Consider the following 21389-nt stretch of genomic DNA (forward strand, 5'->3'; position numbering starts at 1 on the left):
GCAACCCTCAGAAAATGTTGACTAAAGATACATAAAGAATAAAATTCTGGGTGAACAATCATTTCTACAAATAAGACACTTTCTATTAGCAGTCTGTTATTCTAAGTTTATAAGTGATGTGGTTTGAGTATGTACCCATTTGCCTCTAGCACTAGTACATAAACAGATTTATGAACACATTAATAAGAAATTTTATTAGGTGTCACTTTTGTTGTGTGGTCCCCATAATTTGGCTTTAGAACATCATATATATGAATCTCTGACAGAGTGCAGGATGTGCCAACGGAGTGACTAATTTTTCCACAAAGGTGATAAAAAAAATAGAGAGCAAATAGATTTGACGTATATCCTTGTGTCCTTCTTATTGTCTCCTTCCCCTCAATGTCTTTAACTCTTTTTGTAAAACTTTCTTCTTTAGGAATATTTTATCCATACCTGATTAATGACTAAAAGATAGTCATTCACTGCTGGGGGTCGACTAGCTTTGTTAGTTTGGGTTTGGAAGCCAATTACAACTTTTCCCTTTCAGTTAACTCCATATTGTATTTAAATATAGATAGATAGATAGATAGATGATAACCATTATTTAAGAGTAAATTGTGATATGGATGTGCATAATGTGTTTTAAAGTAATAATTATTCAGTTTTGAGCCAAAATAGTTTGGCTCATTGCTAGCAATGGATACCATAGGAGAACAGAATTTTTTTTAATCATTAGTGAAGAGATTCAGAGTGGCATGGAAATATCCTTATATTAATAAAAGGATTATTTTGTCAGTGGAAGAAAAACACCACCTCCTTTCCTCTTTTCCAGTATTCTTGCTTAAATTCATCATTTTTGAGTTTGGGAGGCTTCCCTATTCACTTGCCTACTATTGAGAGTCAAAAATTCTAATATAAAGGAGCAGTACCTTCCCTTTTTCTCACATTCTTTCCCGCAATTTCTGACCACTTATCCTTCTTCAGATATGAAATAAGAGTATAGTTAAAGATTAGGAATTTACCGTGGGGGAGTTTGTAAACCTGATGTATATATATTTTACTGTTACACCTTTATACAATAAAGAAGAACCTGCAGAGACAAGGCACTTAAAAATATATATTCTCTCTACCTTAGAGAACTGAACCATATTACTTATTTAACACTTCTAATAATTTCTTCCCTCTTCTCCTCTCCAATTTGCTTAGTGCACACTGGTTCCTTTATTCTTATTTTAATTTTCTTCCAGCAACTTCTGCTTTATACCTTTCTTTTTCCTCTGATTTTTCAATGCATTTTTCAATGTTGTTATTCTTTTGATAACACTTCTAAATTTCTATTTTTCTTCTGTTGTCTCTTTTTTCTTCCATATTCCAAATATGACTTCCAAGGATTTTATCAAGATGAATTATTCAGAATGAGGAGAGTGAATATGAGGGGTTTAAGGAACGAGGAAGAGGAGAGCTGCCAAGATTTTCTTCATGTACAGAAGCATAATGGAACAATCTGGGGTGTGAGAAGCAAGAGACAGAGGTCCTTGCTAAGGCATGACTAAATGGGAAGCTTATTAAAATAATGATTTGGAGTAGAGTGTATGAAGAAAATAAAGTAGATTCAGCCTTCCAGGTCAGTAGCTAATAACCCATGGGTTTGCTACTAAGGAAATTAAAACTTTAACTAATGAGAATCCTAGCCACCTACTGAGAATGAAACTGAAGGCTTCCTGTTAACTCCCCCACCTGGGTCATTTTGACAGAACAGTCAGAAAGTTATTTCCTCTTTATTTAGTTGCAAAAGACTTGAAATGGATACAAAAAAGAAAAAAAAAAGTTGGTGGCAAACTCTTCTTATTCAGCTTTCACAAGAGGAGATCCAGTGTATTTCCCCTGCACCCAAAACATACATCATCATAGGCCACGAAAAGAGGAAAGACAGTTAAAAAAACAAAAACAAAAAACGGGAGCTGTCCCAGTTGAGTACAGCCAAGATGACTCAGACAGTCTCCCAGGGGATTTTTGATGTGAGGACTTCCAATTAATAAATCCTCTATTAGCTCTGTGGAATCAGCAGGATTAAACTACCTCTTTCAAGAACACTGGTTAAATATCATGATTCCAGGGGGTGAGGGGTCGATTTTATCCACACCTCTTTTTATTTCTGCACAAGTAAGAACACCTCTGTTTAGCTCTTGGGTGAGTAGGAGAGTGATTGGAGGCCTTCGGGACACACTTTGGCCCTGGATGAACATTTAGGGTCGCTTTACTAGCCCTAAATTAAACTCTGACCCTACTGTGGTTCTTAGTCAATCGATCAGAAAGTGTGGTGGGGATCCGGGTCTCTACTGGTGGGTGAAACAGAAGGAGTCTAAGCTGGATGTGACAAGACATACAGCAGGATATGATGATGAGGGCATTTCAGTATCAAGACGAGAGGGTGGGCAGGACACGAACTTATCTCTCGGCTCCCTGACGCCCAGGTGTTCTGGGAGAGATCCCGGAGGCACGTGCCGCGGGGACTGCAGCTGACAGCCAGGGACCGGCGGCCAGGCGCCCCTCTCCGCGGGCGGGGAGCGAGCGCCTGTGTGCGCGCGAGCGGCGGGCGGCGGCGGGAGGAGGCGCAGGCGCGCTGTTCGCCCGTCTGCAGCCCCGCGCCGAGCGCCGCGTCTCGGAGAGTTGATGGCAGCACCACAGTGCGGCCACCCGGCCGACCGCCGAGCGCAGCCACCCGCCGCTGCCCGGGGAGCGTCCAAGATGTGGGGGGACTGGGGCGGCAGCGGCCGCCGCGGCGCCAGGGACCGGGGCGCGCAGCAGCCTCCGCTCGCCCGCCTGTGCTGACCTGCCTCGCTTGCCCCCAAAGAATGTCAGCCAAGTCCAAGGGGACCCCCTCCTCGTCCTCTCCAGCCGAGGGACCGCCGGCAGCCTCCAAAACCAAGGTGAAGGAACAGATCAAGATCATCGTGGAGGATCTGGAATTAGTCCTGGGCGACCTGAAGGACGTGGCCAAGGAACTTAAGGAGGTGAGAGGTGCGGGGTGTGGGGAAGGAGTTCGTCGCCTTTCACCCGCTGGGGTTCCCGGTCCCGTTTTCACTGGGGACCGCCAGATTTCTTAACTCAAGGGAAACTATAGAAAGACGCCTGCAGACGGACTTTCTTTCCTCCGGCGACTCCTGAGAAGAGTTGTTGCACTTTCTTTTTTTTCTAATCAGGAAGAAATCAACTAGTGTTTTAATCGATGCACCTGGGATGGTGAGAGGGGTGAACACGCGTGTCTCTGTGTGTGTGTGTGTGTGTGTGTGTGTTGGGGAAGGGGATTCACTGGGGGTGTGTCGACAGAGGAAGAAACCAGCAACCGGCCGCAGAGTGCAAGATGCTTCTCTCCTGCCCTCTCGCTCCCCCAGAGTCCGCTGGCAAGTCTCTCCTTGCCTGGCAGCCTCCTCAGGCCGGGGCTGAAAGGGGGCCGGGTTCCGTGCCCTGGGCCAGGCCCGAGAGGGCAGCCTGGGAGAAGCTCGGCTCCGGCCCCCCTCCCCGGTTCCCGAGCCCAGCTGGAAGGAAGGCGACCCGGGGCTGCTGGCAGGAGAACCCAGACTTGGGGATGTAAAGGGGGTCTGGGACTTGCTCACTTTCGCAGTTCCTGAGGCATCCCCTGCTGTCCTCGGAATGTCCCTCCCAGTAACTCCGGGCCTTCTCGCCACCCCACCTCCTTTCTTCCTCCTATCTTGTCGCCGTTGGCATAGAACCTGGGGCGCAGGGCGCGTCGGTGAGTGCGTGCGTGCGTGATTGTGTGTGTGTGTGTGTGTGTGTTTGGTGTGCGTGCACCAGCGTCTTGCCACTTGAGTCCTGGCTCTTGGGAACCAGGACTGTTGTGTTTCTTTGTCGCTCCCCCCAACCCCCATTTTACTTCTGCCCTCCCATCCCCACCAGCGTTGATGCGGATAGAAAGAAGCGGAGGCAGTGTCAAGGCTGAGGATGCGTAACTCAGGCTGCAGCTCTAGGCGGGGGCGAGGGCAGGGTTGGGAGGGGTGGGGTCTCCCGCGAGCCCGCGGGTGGCGTCTCGGAGCTGGTGGCAGAGTCCCAGCCCAGTGTTCCGCTACTGACTGGGTGCCTGGTGCTGTTCTCCGCCAGGGAGTCCGCACCCCCAGTTGCAGGAAGCTGACACTGTAACTTCGAAGGTGGTGACCGCAGTGGGAAGGGAAGGGGTGGGGCGTAGTCTAGGTCCAAAATTATAATCCTGAAGGCCAGGGGGGAAGAGATTGAGGGTCGTTTGGATGGCTGGCCTCTAGAGACCTACCTCCTCTGTCCAATTTCCAATCCAAATGTGAGGATAGAGCCCTCCTCCTTTCTCCCCCTCTCCCCGTTACCTCTGTGAACTGAACTCCGCGTTTGTTACCAAGTACAAGTCTGTTAAAATGACCCATTCATCGGCAGGGTTTGGTTTGTAAATGGCAAATGCCATTCTTGTAGGCTGCTCCACTGGCAGAACATAATTACTACTGAGGTCCTGAGAGCGGAGATTGATACATATGATAGATGCGAGGAGGAAACTTGTTCGTGTTTCAGGGCTTCTCTAGGATCATTGTTTCACAACTGGTTGACAGATGGTGAGGTTATGCATAGAAATTCAAGTCTAAAGATGCTGTTTGTTTCTTTGTTATCCTTTTATTTGACATCTTTGGCAGGCTGTATTTTCATCCGAAACATGATGGCGTTTTAAAAAACGAACAAATTTGGGCAAGTTCCTTTTGGCAGAATTGTGCTTTACGGTTGTTGAGGTTTCTAAGATGGGGGATGTGGGAAACCTACATCAGCACAGAAACGTATTTACAGCTTCAGCAAGGAGGCTGAGATTAAGAGAAAGGTAGTCAATCAAAACTCCGCATCTATGGGCACATACTTCTTATATTACAATGTGTCACCCCACTCCTTATTTTAGACAGAATAAATGACAAGAAACTGCACATGGTCCTAGTTCTGCTTTGCATCATTATTCTGTAGATGTTTGGAGACCAGGTAGATCTATAGTGAAACTTTTAACCTCACTGTAGCTCTTGGATAGAATCACAAAGAAGTGTTTCAGGGAGTCTGTGGATCTCTCTCCCTTTCACTCTTTCTGTTTTCATTTCCTTGAGGATTTTTATTAGGGAAAAAACAAACAAACAGTTTATGAAAGTAATAGAAAAGCATAGGTAATGTAAAACCAAGTAAATGAAAAGATCTGTCTTCTAGACAGATCTATAGACAAAATTTTATCTTGATGCTCTGTAAGCTTTGATTGGGTGCCAGGCCCTGTCTGGCTAAAAATTTCACCCCTGAGAGTGGAATTTATGAATGATAAATGATTTGATGTGATTATTAATTACTTTTGTGAGGATATCATCATCCTAGGTTTGCACATGGAGTTGTGGATACTATGTCTGAATCTCGAAACACTGGCCATTTATGTAATAGGAGAGAGAGTTATTTCAAGAACAAAATATTTATAGGGCATGTTTAACCTATGACATCTTGCAGTTGTCCAGCGTTTATCTTTTTAAGATAATATTGCACACATGACTGAACCTGTTTTTGATGTAATTTTGAATGGAGGAGTAACTGAAAACTTTGTAAATCACCAACCTGTTGGTGCCTACACCTATGACTTGTAAATATAAATGTCACTATTCATTAATTGTTACATTCACTATTCTGGCAGCTTATCATTGGTATATACTAAATATAAACGGTTATATTTTGAATTCTAATTCCTTTATTGGCAATGGTATGTGTTTATGCCATAATATATTTTAATATAAGTTAGCATAGAGCTGTTATTAATTTGGAACAGAAATTAGAAATAAGAAAGTGATTATGACTGCATCACTATATCATTCACCATATGGTATTTGTTTTTTCCCTGCCTTTTTTTTTTTAAATCTTTATTGGAGTATAATTGCTTTACAATGGTGTGTTAGTTTCTGCTTTATAACAAAGTGAATCAGTTATACATATGTCCCCATATCTGCCTTTTTCATGCTAACTAAAATGTGGTATTCTGAATATTTTGTCCTTTATTTTTGCATAAACTCTGCACCAACAATATTAGACTTTTTTTTTTTTTTTTTTTTTTTTGTAGTACGCGGGCCTCTCACTGCTGTGGCCCCTCCCGTTGCGGAGCACAGGCTCCGGACGCGCAGGCTCAGCGGCCATGGCTCACGGGCCCAGCCGCTCCTCATCATGTGGGATCTTCCCAGACCGGGGCACGAACCCGTGTCCCCTGCATCGGCAGGCGGACTCTCAACCACTGCGCCACCAGGGAAGCCCCAATATTAGACTTTTGTTTGAGGTTATTTTGAAATTTATTTTCTCTTTAGAAGTTTTCTGGATTTCAGTCATCTGAAAATTCAGGTAGTGCGATAGATTCCAACATAATAGTAGCTGCTTGGAACTCTTTAACAATTAGTAACAGGGACTTCCCTGGTGGCACAGTGGTTAAGAATCCACCTGCCAATGCAGGAGACGTGGGTTCGAGCCCCGGTCCAGGAAGATGCTGCAGAGTAATTAAGCCCGTGTGCCACAACTACTGATCCTGCTCTCTAGAGCTTGCGAGCCACAACTACTGAGCCCACGTGCCACAACTACTGAGCCCGCGCATCTAGAGCCCGTGCTCCGCAACAAGAGAAGCCACCGCAATGAGAAGCCCATGCACCACAACAGAGTAGACCCCGCTCGCCGCAACTAGAGAAAGCCTGCGCGCAGCAATGAAGACACAACGCAGCCAAAAATAAATAAGTAAATAAATAAATAAATTACTGATGAACAAAAAAATAAAGAAAAAACAATGAGTAACAAAATTCTATTATTGGTATCTTTTATGATTAATTATTATTGCTTAATTATAATTAGATTGTATATTAGAAGAAGAAGAACAGGATTTCTAGAAAGTCTAGGGGCAGATTTATTCTGCCCTCAGAATTTAGTAAAACCTCAAATTACTTGACTTTTCAGAAATAATATGGGTTTCTGGGTCTTCTGTACTATAATGGAAAAGCCTTAAGTATAATTCAACGTATTTATTCAGCATCTATTATGTGCCAAATACTATATTACCTTTTTATTGCTACCAAGATGAATAATTTGGAGTTTCTGGTCTCAGTGAACTCAAAGAATAGGTTGGGATATATTTATCCTGTCTTTGAACATCAATAGTGTAAAAAGGCATTACTACTTTTAGTGACCACCACTCTCACTGTGATCTAAGAAAACAGAATTGAGAATAAGAATGAGTATATATAGATTTGTAAACTGATACTTGGTATGTACTTAGTAGTAAGACTTTGGTGAAAAGGGTAGTAGAAACTTAAAAAAGATGGTAAGATATGAATTTTAAGAAACTTATGATTTATTCAGATTGTCATGATTAACACAAATGGGTCAGTGCCATATACAGGAGATCACATATCCAAGTGTTACGATTAAACAGTGGAGATTTTCATGAAGGCCACGTCCTTAGGGAGAATGAAAAGCCAAAAAGGAAAATTTGGGGTCTTTGAGATGTGGATAAGATTTGAAAAGGTAGAAAGGAGAAGCAATTAAGAGGAAATAGCATTGGAGTACAAGATTAATCCATGTTGCTTTTTTCTACATGTTGAAAAAAAAGAAAAAAAATAGTGGTTCAACTCTAGAGTTTTAGGGATAAAATTAGCCATTTCTGGGGCAATCCTTTTTCTTTGAAGTAAGGCAGAAAAAAAGAGCTGTTGCTTTTTAAAGAGAGTTCTCAAATAAGCTGACCTCTCTTGGCATCAGTTTGCCTGTTCTTTTGTGGAGATCTCACTGGTAAACTTGTTGTGCATCAAATGTTGGTGTTAATATAGGGTCATAGATCTTGTTGCTTAGGGAGCGATTGGAATATATAATAAATAGCCTTCTACTTGGAAACAAAATTCATTGCTGCTTTAGCTGGATTCTTGTTTAGTTTAGACTGTTTCATTTTACGATTTTAAGTAACAAGACTATTATATGAGTTAACTATATGTGTGTGTGTGTATGTGTATATATCCATATGTATGTGTGTATATATATATATGTATTGCTAAGCCCTGTGAGTAGACATGACCATTATGGGGAAACCAGTAAAGATGAGTTGTTCTGTCTGCTCTGGGATCACTGACTGATTGGACGCCATGAGTAGGAAGGTTTTGTCAGCTTTGTGACTATGGATTGGAAAGCACTCAATGTTTCTCTTATAATGTCATAAACAGAAATAAATTAAAATTAAGTTTAATTTTGAAAAGTTTGAAAACCCATAGGAAATGATCCATTTGGGGGCTGATGAAAACAGAATTAATAGAACTAACAATTATCTGCAAAATATTTTTGTTTTAAAATGTTTTTTCTCTTTTTTAATGGCTTATCCACTTGAAGTGCTTTAGTTTATTGATCTAGGAAATCCTACCAAATATTTTTTGGTTAATGAATCCATGCATATAAAATTCATTACTTGAACAAATTAGAATAATGTCTGGAGTATTTTCTAAATTCTAAAGTCATGAATGAGTGAGATTTCACAGATGATTAATTTGTAGCAATAGCTGTAGTTTTACTACTCTCTACAACAGTCTACCCTCTCAAACTGAAGTATATTACCAAATGCTAAAATGGTCTTTAGTTTTTCTTTTCTTAAGCATGATGGCTTAGCATGTTATTAAAAGAGCAGCATGGTTCTGAGAAAATAAAAATAGCCAATAACCATCCTTTACTGTCTCTCTATTTCCAATGCATTAAACCATTCAAGACTCAGAGAATTAACTGGTAAGAAATTCAAGCAGAATTAAAGTAATAAATAGACAGTGTGCTTCAGGCAATAGTGAAGTAATAGATAATAAAACCAATGTAATAGTTTCATTGTTACTTGGATTATGTTTTTTCCACCCTTACTGCTCTGAGGATCTCAGGTAATTAAATCAAAATGTAGGAAAAGAGATAGAAATGTAAGTTTCAGTAAAACATATTTTCCCACACAAATTAAACTACAGAGCTTCTGTAGAACTAGTTCATAAAAAATATCATGGACAATTTTTGAAAATTAGAGGGGAAAAATTCCAATAATATGCCAACCCATTTCTGATTAAAATGTGCATAACTGACATTAAGTTGAAAATAAAAGATTGGTAAACAATGAAGGGTACTCTTTTTTCCTTTAAAATTTATTTGTGTATTTTATTAAGATTTTATTTGGGGGGGGCAGTTTTAGGTTCACAGCAAAATCGAGGGAGAGGTACAGAGATTCCCTTATACGCCCTGTCCCCATACATGTGTAGCATCCCCCATTATCAACATCCCCCACCATATTGGTACATTTGGTACAACTGATGGATCTACATTGACACATCATTATCATCCAATGTCCATAGTTTATGTTGGGGTTTACACTTGATGTTGGACATTTTGTGACTTTGGACAAATATGTAATGATATATATCTATCATTATGGTGTCCTACAGAGTATTTTCATGCCCTAAAATTCCTCTGTGCTCCACGTATTCATCCTTCCTTCAAATCCTAAGGATACTAGTTTGTTAAAGAAGATATTTCATAAGTAATACAGTATATGAATAATATAAAAAGTTTGGAAAAATAAAAAAATTAGAAAGGAGAACATAAAAATTATCTTTAATGCCACACGTAAATAGATATATTGAGAATTTTGCTATATTTTCTTTCCATCTTTTTGTATGCATGTTTTTAACATAGACAAAGTCATGTAAAATTATGAAGTTATATACAGTGATGTTTTCTGCTTTCTGGAATACTATTAGATCATAACCATTATATAGATCTGTTATACGTTACTTTATCATGCCCCTAATGTTTGACATTCTATTTATTAACAAATTTTTGTGGTTGTTAAGTATCACTAAAAGAACAGCTTTGACAATAAAAATAGCTAAGACAGATAGATTTTTACTATCTGCCTGATACTATTCTAAGTTTATTTCTTAATATTAGGTCTTCTAATTCTCAAAACAGACATATGAGGAAGGTACTATTGTTACTCTATTTTACAGATAAGAAAATAGAGGCCAGAGATGTAAAGTCACTTGCCAACGTCCCTTACTTGTGAGTGAGGCTTCAGTGCTAGGCATTTTAGTGCTACAGCCTAGGCATTTAACCACTAAGTTCTATGGATCTTCCTATTTTTTCCCCCAATTGCTTAGAAATCAAGGGTGCGAAAGTTTTAAAGTTTTCAATTCAACTTGCCAAACTATCTTCCAGGGAGTTTTTCACAAGTTTTTTACTCCCAGCGTCTGTATATGTGTGGACCCATCTTCTTAAATTTCTAGTGAAGCTCATAAAACTTTTAAGTCTTATTGTGAGTATATTATTTCTTTGTGGTAACAGTTATTGTTTTTGTGGGTTGTACTCAGTTTTGGGCACCAGTATTGAGGCAAAATTAATAGTGAGTTCACTAGACATTGCAGTTTTCATCTTCTGAATAAATAGGTACTGCAGTGAATTACTTTTGACCTATTTATTCTTCAACAAAAACTTTAAGAAAAATATGACATTTCTTTTTTTATATTATGACTTAGAAAATAAAGGAACAACTAATATGGGTGCTTGCTGATGTCTAGCATTGTATATAGCAGTTTCAAATGAATTTAAAAGAATTTGGGAAACTTTTATTCTCTTTTGTTATCAAATTGCCTTGGAAGGGAGGTACTGTCCTTAAGTTTTCTGATATGTTTGGGGTTTGACAGTTGTTTCGCTTTCTGCTGTGAAGATGAATAGAGAAGCTTGTTGAATATTTACCAGGCCCCAAATTATTGAGCTGGCTAGCAATGCCAAATGTATCTTTATAGTTAGATTTCACATGTTAATTTTAGTGCTACCAATTTTAAGCCACCCCCTCTTCCCCTCACATATAAGGGAAAAAAGAAATGACCTTACTCTAAAATTCTATTGTTTTTTATATAGTATAATATGAATAGAAGTGTTTTTATTATATTAAAAGTTAGTTCATTAGGAAGAACTGCTCGAAATTAAGATTTCTTAGACCTGGGAAACCAAAGTCAAAGCTACTTCAGCTCTAAATTAGAGCCAGAAAATAATATCAACTGAAACGAGAAAATAGGCATGTCTAGGTAATGTCCACATCAAAGTAGGTTCACAAGGTGGCCTGTCAACTTGGAACAGATGTTGCCTTATGTGGCACAAGCTATTTGTATTTTTGAGAATGGATGGACGTGAGGATTCCAAAGGAATTGAATTTCAGGCCTCACTTTAGTTAAGAAACATTAACATTGTTAGGACAGAACTTACATTTATGATCATTGTTTTTCCTCCTTCTGCTTTGCAAATGTTACTTCAGGTTGATGTTTGAGATAAATGTTTACTTGTACAATAATTGAAGTCAGTCAAATTATATACCTATGCCCAATGAGTCAGTTATTATGTTGTTTGACTCATTATAAATAGAGTTTCAGCTACAGATAGCATGTACCATACTTGTCTGGAGAAAGCAAATTTGACAATTTCTAACAGGTTCTCTTTTGTAGTACTGTCCAAAAGCTAACAGATTTACTGTTGTTTGTTGGCTTCTTTCGTAATATCATATCTTGTCCTAAGATTTTGAACTATGTTCATGTGACAAAAAAATGCCAGGTTAAAAAATATGTATCGGTCAAATTAGCTGTCTTCTAGAGGCAGTAGTTCTTAATTTTTTTCCCCCATGTCACAGAGCACTTCGAAAGTATGACAGAATTGTGGGTATTTCCCGTGGAACAAAAGCTCATAAAGACATAAGTTTTTGCAGATGTTTAGGGAATCTTGAGTGGGTGAGAATAATTCAGGTGAAGAGACAAAACAAGTGATTGATTTTTTAAAAAAATCAGCTAGTTGTTTGAGACCCATCTCCATAATTTTCAAGATCATAAGGTCCTGACCCTACAAAAAAGGAAAAAAGAAATACTGATGGCTATAAATTGATGGTTTTTATTCCAGGAGCAAATGGGCAGTTTATCAACAATTTACTTCTCTTAGAGAAGTATATATACATACACACACACATTTCACTAATCTGAAACTGTAGAATGCTCTTGTGTCTGAAGGTTAACTCTCACTTTTTTTTTAATGATATGTGCCAGAGAACATCACCACATGGAAAGATAGAATGTTTGTTTCCAGAGCTTATTGTAAATTAAGCGTGTTCTCTTATTAAAACTGGTCCCAGAACAGCATTTTTCTTTATTTTATTATTTTTTTGTGTGACACTAGTTCATGAATGAAGAAAGATTTATTGAATTCTTGATATGTGTAAGATACTGTGCAAAAGAACATAAAGGATGCCAACACGAATAAGCTTAAGGACCTGCCCTTGAAGAAAGTCACCTGTAGTAGGATGAACTTCACCTCTAGTAGAGTGCAAGAAGTAACTCTAAGGCAATGTAAAATGTGTAAGGAGACATGTCTAACAATTTTAACTCTTACTCAGAGTAAAATGAGGACTTTGCAATTTTGAGCTGTAAGAGTGACCAGATCTGAACTACTTCCATCGCTTCCTCTTTACCTTTAATTTCTGTCTAGTTCAGGGTTTCTCAAAAATGGCTCTATTGACATTTTGGGCAGATAATTCTTTGTTGTTGATGGCTGTCCTATACACTGTAGGATATTTAGAGCATCCCTGGCATGTACTAACTAGATGCCAACAGCAACTAAAAATGTCAGTGTGACAACTAAGAATGTTTCTAGACATTGACAAATGTGCCCTGGGGGTGGTGGTGAGGAGAATCACCCTAGTTGAGAATGACTGCTCTAGCTTTTCCCTCTTATTCCATGTCACTTACATATTTCTTAATATTGCTTTCTTCACCCACCTTTTTTATTTATTTAAGCTTTTATTGGTATTTATCCGTCAAGCACCGGGGCTTTATGTTCCTTTCATATCTTGTATTCTTTTCTTTTGTTTAAAATAAAACATTATTTGTGCCTTTTCTTACATTTACCTGATTCTTTTCTTTTTCCCTTCACTAAAACTACTTTTAAAATATATCTTCTCACTTTCACTCACCACTTACCTTATCTTATTTTCTATTTTTCACAATCAAATAAAGATTAAATTGAAAAATTTCAAGGAAATTGTATACATGTGTGTATTTTAAGATTTGGGGAAAAAAAGGGAAACTCAGAAGGGACGATGGGCTGAGGCTGAGCTCCTTGTCTTCTTGCCACCATTAGTTCCTGAGTGAGGTCAGTGGCAATCTTTACTGGAAAGAAGTCCTCTTCATCTCATCTATCAAACTGTCTTATGCTTCTCCTGCCTCTTCCATTTCTGTAGAGATAGGGGAGGTTTGAATGGTGTCACTGCTTTGTGGTGTGGCACAAGTTATAGAAGAAATACAGTGATGGTCATGATGATGATGATGATGATGGTGACAATGATGATGATGATGAACGTGAATGTGACTAAGATCTGTTCAGTACTCACGTGTACCATGAGCTGTTCTGTGTTAACTTGCTTAATCCTCTCAGTCACCCTTTGAGGTCGTTATAATTGTCCTACTTACGAGGGAGCTGAGACAGAGGGGGTAGCTAATATAGAGAGCAAATGGTGGAATTGGACTCCCGATATTTCTCCCTTTAAACTGTTGTCCAGAACCAGCTCCCCAGTTCCCAGCAGCAACATAGTTACTCCGCTGTTTTCATGCTTTTAACTTCAGTACAATCTCTTTTCCTCTCCTTCCTCCGCTATGTCATCTGTCATACTTCCTTTTCTTGTTCCTCCCTTCTCCTCTGTCTTCTTCATTGTTTGTTCTTTTCCTTCTTCTCTTTTCCTTCTTCTCCTTCCTCATAAACTTCTTTGATAGACGTTAATATATTATACACTTATTCAAAACTTTAAAAAAATGTCTACTATATGCAAGGCAATGTGCTAGGGAATTAAAAAAAAATATTGAGCAACACACACATGGCCCATGACATCTAGAACTTACATGCTAGTGGGAGGACATTATTCAAATAATAACAGAAATAATATTTATTATGGAGCGTTAAAGGCTATGAAAGAAAAGTACATGGTACAACAAGAGCATAAAATCATTAAGTCTTCTTCTAAATAGGGCGTTTCAGATTGGCTGTCTTCCTTCCCACTGCCACCTCTCTAATCCCTATGCTATCAGTTTCATGAAGATGTTTTAGAGCTATCCAGTCTCTTGTTCTCCTCTGCCAATTCATTCTTTAAACACTACCAGATTAATCTTAATGCACTGCTTTCTTCAGGCCACTCCCCTGCTTAAAAGATCACACACTATTCTCCTGATGCTTAAAATGTCAAATGAACAAACCCAGCCTTACAGCCCGATATCCAGCAGTCCCATTGTTTCAGTTTGGTCTTATCTCTTTCCTTCCTTCAGGGAGTAACACAGAGACCATCCCAGACAATCTTGACACCCTCACAATTTTTACCCAACTTGAATTCTGTATTCCTCATGTTTATGGTCACTATGCCACTCAGTTGTATTTACTTATGTTCCTTAACAATTGGTCCCTGTTTGTGCCTTAAAAAAAAAAAAAATAGTTGCCTTTCTCTTTTATTTACCATGTAATCTTTAGTACAACATTTTTAAAGTCTTACTCTTGTTATCTGATGAGGAACTTAAACTTGAAGATCCAATTCTGAGTAATACTTATTAAAGCTGTTAAGGAATAAAAGCCAATAATTACACTTGTGTGTGAGAGCCTGTTCTTTCTCATCTACTCAAGAAAATCACTAACAATTCTCACCTGTCTCTGCTATACCATCTTTTGTTCATTCTCCCCCAGATGATTCCCATCAGCATAAAAGTGAAAATAAATAGTAAAATCTTTCCTTGATCTCACTTCTCCTGAAAATTACCATCCCACTTCTTAGCTCTCCTTTACCAAAAATCTTACGTTTTATACTTGACATCACCTATTTCCTCTTATTCTTTCCTAAACCCACTCCGATCAGACCTACACTCTAACCACAACACTGCCTCTGTCAAGATTGTCAGTGACTCTATGTTATTTAATCAAATGGTCAATTTTTAGTCCTAACCTTATTTAATTTATCAGCATTTGACAGTCTCTTTAATAATCTTTCTTCACTTGGCTTGAAGAATACCATGTTTTCTCACCCCACTGATTTTTTTTTCTCAGTTACCTTTGCTTATTTCTCCTCTAAGATGTCTGAGCTCAAATTTGATCCTTTTTTTAAAAACAAATTATTTACACTCCCCTTATTGGTATTTGTATTCAGTCTGGAGGTTAAATTCCATTTATAGGTTCATGACTTCCAAATTTGTGTCTCCAGCCCAGACATTTCTTCTAAACTTATATGGTCAGTGGTCTTTTCTGTATCTCTACTTGGATGTCTAAGAGACATCTTCACCTTTCCATGTCCAAACTGGAATGTTGATTTTTTTCTTCCCTCAAAACTTAGCCTTTTCAGTCTTTGCCAAGTCAATGGATGGTGTTAGAGTCATTATCAACTCCTTTTCCTCATGCATGATACACAATTCACCGGACTGTCTGGTTGGCTCTACCTTCAAAATATTTGTAGAATTTAACCAATTCTTGTCTCCTCCACAGCTACCACACTGGTTCAAGCCAACATCCTCTCATTTTGGTTGCTACAGTAACCTCCTGACCGTTCTCTCTTGCTTCCTTAAGCCCCCTTTTTATAGCTCAGTGATCTGGGTAAATCTCGATCACATTATTGTTCTCAAATCTCTGTAATGACTTGCCATTTTACTTAACGTGCTCACAGTGGTTATGAGGTCCCAGATTTCCCTTTGCCCGTTTTCACGCTCACTTCCTTTCTCTTTGGCTGTCTTGGCTTCAGCCTCACTAATCTTGCTATTTCAAGAATGAATGTGCCATGCACATTTTTATGGCTAACTCCACTCTACTGCCCTGTTACCTCATTAAAGTTTCACTCACATGTTACCCCCCCACAGCTAATTCTGTCAACTCCACATGTTGTTATACACTCTGGCATTCTCCATCTTTCTTTTCCTATTTCACCTTTTGTCTTTTCCTTAATTCTTATTAGCTCCTGATATACTAGACAATTTATTCCTAGTATTCATTATTTATTTGTTTGTTTCCCACATTTAGAATGTCAACTCCCGGAGGTCAGTGACCTTTGTTTTATTCCCTTATGTATCTCAAGTGACTAGAGCAGTGCAGTGGCTGTCATGTGATAGTTGCCCGTTAAATGAATTTGTGAATAACTGGATCTCTTCCAACTTCTGTTCCATTAAAATTCTCAAAGATCAAACTATTACCTTTCACTTTCCACTGCCCATCTACCAGTTACAGAGAAGGAACATGTAGTAGATGCTTTTTCAATACTTTTTGCATGGATTCCTTATCTTCCCGCCTTTACATATGGTAGTAGTTTGTAGGTTGGCTAGAGGGAGCTCTTTTTCCCCTGCTTTGATTTTTGAAATCTGCTAACCTCACTAAACCCATTCCACTAAACCCAATCCATATTCTTATTCTTTGAAATGGACAAAGGATCTCTCCATAACAGCTAACACATTGAATGCTTACTATGTGTCAGGCAGAGTTCTAAATGTTAAAAAAAAATTAACTCATCAAGTCCTGACCCTTCTTGACTCCCAACCAGTGGCTCCCATATTATCCCTCCCATGTGGAAATTCTAGGGACATCCTGTTTATATAAAACCTAAATGTGGTGTAACTTCAGGCCTTAATCTTCAGACAAGTCTGGCTCTGATTTCAGAGTGCCCATTGTTCCCTAAGGTTCGGGGATGTCATTTTAAACTCTTTGAAGCACATCAGATATAATTCTACTTTCTTCCAATCAAGTGTGTAAACTACAGTGAGGAGAAAGTATGTCTTTTTTTTTTTTTTTATAGCATTCACTCTATTTTTCTGCTTTTTGAACATCATGTACCTTTCTTGTCATTAGTCATTATAAATTTTAAATTAACTGGAAAATGGCATACAAAAGTGATAATTGGATACTGTTTAAATACATTTTAATCATCCTACTATGTCCATAAGAAACAAGCAAGCAGTTTGTTGCAAAGATCCAATATTATGGGAAACACTCAAAAACTAGGTAATATTTGTATTTGGCTTCTTTTTCTTCTTTTTCTTTTGTGTACTCCCTCTAGTGTTCAAAAATATGAGTACTTATAATTAACCTATTCAGTTACTAAAGAACACACATTAATATAAAAGTAAGCCCTTCTTAACCTGATATATATATATATATATATATACATATATACATATATATATATATATATATACACACATATATATATATATATGTATATATATATGTTTTTCCCCCCTCTGGAGTTTATATTGTCCAGTTACTGAATTTTCAATGTATTGTATGGAAAACATTCTTTCTCCCCTTTCCTATGGGAATTTGATTATGTCTGTTTTTCATATGTATATTTTCAACCTGTCCACTTCAGTCAAGGGAAATATTGGACTTCTTGAACTTCTGTCTTTGAAGACCAAAATTTTCCCCAGTTTTTAAATCTGAGGTCTAGGCTTTAGTTGGGCATTTGGATATGAACAAGAATCTTCCCACATGCTAGAAATGAAAAAAAAAAAAAACTATATTAACCTGAGGAGTGTCTTTGAACATAGAAATTAAAATACTTAAATAATTGACATCATTTTATTTTAATATATTGAAACATTATCTAAATACATTGGTTTCAAGGTACCTTAAGAAATAACAAAGGTATCCCTAAGAATAACAAATAAGTAAAAATAAATAACATGTATAAACAATTGTCATTTAATATAGAATATTAATAATTGCTAGCATATATAGAAGAGAAAATAATTTTAAATTGTAAGGTTAAATAATTATTACTGTTTGGAAAGTTTTAAAAATCAGAGGCTAGTGTTTGAAGTCAATTTTTCTAAACTGACATGTAATAATGTTACTTATATTTCATTAATGCCCTTCAGTTTTTAAACTACTTTGATGCCTGCTATTTCAATTCCTCATAGTCAGATGAAATTAAAAAAGGAATAGAAAGAATAAATTATTTTGAGTGACTTTCAGAGACATTGTTTTTTAAGCTCCATCAACTCCCTGGAAGTATTTTGATATTATAATGATTCGTACATTTTAGATGGAATTTAATACTCAACATTCACCCTATATATTTTTTAGGGAGATATATTCAATACTTTAACCTTATTCGTAACAGACGGCATTGTATGCCCTTGGGGGAAGTTACATTTTTAAAACACACAGAATAACATGGTATGGAATGCCTATTTGGGGTTGTTTCATTACAGGCAGTATGCACCAAAATGCTCGAGAACCTAACATCTGCTTCCTGAAGTTGTTAATACTAATAAATATAATGTCTAATGAATTCCATTACTCACCAACAAGCTTTTAGGTTACCTGGGTTCTGTTATACTGTGCATTGAATACTGGGTTGGCCAGTAACGCTTCTTGGATTTTTTTTTTTTTTTTTTTTGCTGGCGGGGTGGGGATAGTTATTGAAACACTAACTAAATTCCTATTCATAATGCTTTTCTTTTTGTCACTCTACTGATTTAGTATTATTTAATAGAGTTAACTCCTATATTATAACTTAGCTCTTTCTTAGATATGAAATGTTTCTAACCATATTATATTCTTATTGGTTCCTGATCATGTGTCTTCTTTCCTCAGGAAAATTGATGAAGAAAAAGAGATTTAATAAAAAAGCACTGACACCTGAACAGAGTTTCAGAGAGAAAAAAAAAGCAAAAAACAAAAAACAGAGCAAGGGCTATCATTTAATAAAGAAATATAGTAATAAGCTTGCTTTATATAGAGTTAGGACACATAATATTTACTGAAGGTAGGACACTATTTACTAAGTTGATACAAGATGACGATTGTCTTAAATTGTGAGGAAATCTAAACCAATTAAGTACTTTTTAGTCAGAAAGTTTGATCTTCTATGAAATTATATAAAATTGTCTTATTTCACTCTACACCAATAGAAAATGTATGAGGACTGATTGAATTCATGTCTTCATAAGTCCTCCTCTAAGCCATCCTATATAGTACTTCTCAACTTGGCAATGAATAAAGTACTTTTTGACTATAAAGTACATGGCAGACAGCACTTTGGCTGATTTATTTATCTTTGATGTTTGTTAATTTTCAAAAATAACACAGATACTTAACCAGCATCTTAAGAGATATCACTACAGATATTGGTTCCATTTTTATTATAGGAGAAGTACATGTGTGTATTATAAAATTCTGAATCTCTGTAGGAGATCTGTGTTTTGAAAGTAGAGATCAAAATAAAATACATTATATTAATGTATTTCTTATAAATGATAGGAAGCATATTACTTTTCTCAGTACAGGTGGAAAATGATGCATCAACATGGCTAGGAGTACAGCTTTAAAAACATGTTTTTGTGAATTTAAGAAAATCTTAATACAAGTGTTGCATCAATACACAGAATTTGGTTAGTGATAAAGAAAATGTTAGATTGTAGTATTTTTATAGAATTAGGTAAAATTTGTTTCTATTTGCCTTGAATATTTTTTTTTCCAAAATAAATTTTGAAATAGTTTAATGATTATATTCAGATAGGTTTCCATTACTAAAGAGAACCAAGAATTATCCAAATTTGACTTAGTATCTGATCTGTCATTCTAATAAAAAATGATGATTAATGGCTCATTTTTTGTTGTTTTAATTGCCATAATGTCAGTATTTTTTAAATGAAATTTAGCAGGGGAACAGAAATTACAAATATAATTAATAGGAAAAGTGCCATCTTTTTTTTTTTAATGAGCATTTTACCCACTGGACATTTTCTTCCTTTACAGTCAGGGTGTATGTTCCATGAGAGTAAGGACCCTATATGTTTTACATCACTACACTCTCTTAGTTTAGAGCAGTGCCTGTCACACCATACCCTAGCAAACTATATTTAATGAAGACCTATAAAAGAGTGAATAAGGAATTCTGAATATCTGAGTATCTATAATTTAAGTCTTATATATACTCCCTTTTTGTTTCTTTCATTATTTCCGAATTCAGCTGTTGTATTGTTTAAGGTAGATTAGATGATACTGCAGTAATAAATTAACCCTAATGCTAGTAAACATTAACAAATGATTCTTTGTCTAATACACTATACTCTCCAATGCAAGTTGGTGGGGAGCTCTGTTCCAAGGAGTTGCTTAGGGACCCAGTCTCTCGTGATAATGCTATCTAAACACAGCATTTCCAGGGAAAAAAGAATGCAGGAATTTATACCCACATTCCTCTCTTTTAGTCTGCAAAGCAACACAGTTTGCCTGTGTATACAGAACGGTAGCCCCAACCTAGATGCAAGGGAAATGAAGTCTTATAAACCCATGATGAACAAAATCACTTGGGATTTGGTGAACCCAGTATTGTGTTGACCACAACTTTACTCTTTCCAGATTCTTGTTTTTCAAAGTTAGGTTTATAGGATATTCACTTCATCAAATAGGTTTCACACACACACGTGCACACACATGTTTCTTACATGCACAGAGGATTTGTGAAACTCAATAAATTTGACATTATTTTCTAAACTTATTGGATTAAGGAGTCTGCTTTTTGGAGACCATCTGTCAGGACTAGTATTCTGTGGAACAATTTTAGAAAACACTCTTGATCAAATAGGTTAAATAAATGTCAGAATTTGTCATAAAAAGAAGAAACTCACATTTGGTGGAGCCTTTAGCCTATAATAAATCCGTGGATGTATCCCTTTTGATTGTGCTTGTCAATAAAACTTAAGTAGAATAACAGTATATTGTTTAGCTTATCATGAAGACAAATTTCTGACCACCTCAGATGTCAGAGCATAGCCAATGCCCTGAAATTAAGAGAAAAAAGAATTTCCTATAATTGACCTAAGTGATTCTTAACTAATTTTTTCAAAGATCATTCACTAAAGCAAGTTTACTTTATTTTAGTCAATTCCAACTTGGTCTTAGTTGGCAAAAATATTAACAATATTGGTTTTAAGTACATAGCAAGTTACAGATACCAAATTAGAATGGGTTGTGAGTTTTCTTTTCCCCCTAGACGCTTGTATACTGGCACTGGTGTGGAACAAAAGCATATAGCCCAACTGTAAGGGAAAACCCAGAATGACTATTAAAAAATAAGCAAATGCACAGTAACAACTAACCATATTTGTTCATAGAAGAAAATATCTCTATTCCTCAATTATTTACATTGTCTAAACAAAGTTAAATTACCAGTAATATACTCTGTTTTAAAAAGTCTGGCAGATGCATAAAAATTTGAAATGATTGTCAATCCAAGTACTGAAAGTAAAAAAAAAAAAAATTATGTTTCATTCCTTAAAACAATAAGTTCAGAAAAGAGTGATTTTCGGAATATATCCTCCTCT

At 37.1% G+C, this 21389-nt stretch overlaps 1 protein-coding gene across 3 annotated transcripts in view; it reads left to right on the forward strand.

The window, feature by feature from the left end:
• The first annotated feature begins 2145 nt into the window (after positions 1-2145).
• The window catches only part of PRR16 (proline rich 16), a 269867-nt gene continuing 250623 nt past the window's right edge, over positions 2146-21389 (forward strand). Inside the window, exon 1 of one of the 3 annotated variants that reach the window (XM_073802434.1) lies at positions 2146-2996. In XM_073802434.1, the coding sequence (XP_073658535.1) occupies positions 2838-2996 (159 nt within the window). In that variant the 5' untranslated portion in view covers positions 2146-2837. The remainder of the gene's footprint in view (positions 2997-21389) is intronic. The other 2 variants (XR_012330833.1, XM_004320891.3) reach the window with 2 other exon arrangements.

The sequence above is a fragment of the Tursiops truncatus genome, chromosome 3 (genome assembly GCF_011762595.2).
Source record: "Tursiops truncatus isolate mTurTru1 chromosome 3, mTurTru1.mat.Y, whole genome shotgun sequence".
In the NCBI taxonomy this organism is placed as follows: Eukaryota; Metazoa; Chordata; class Mammalia; order Artiodactyla; family Delphinidae; genus Tursiops; species Tursiops truncatus.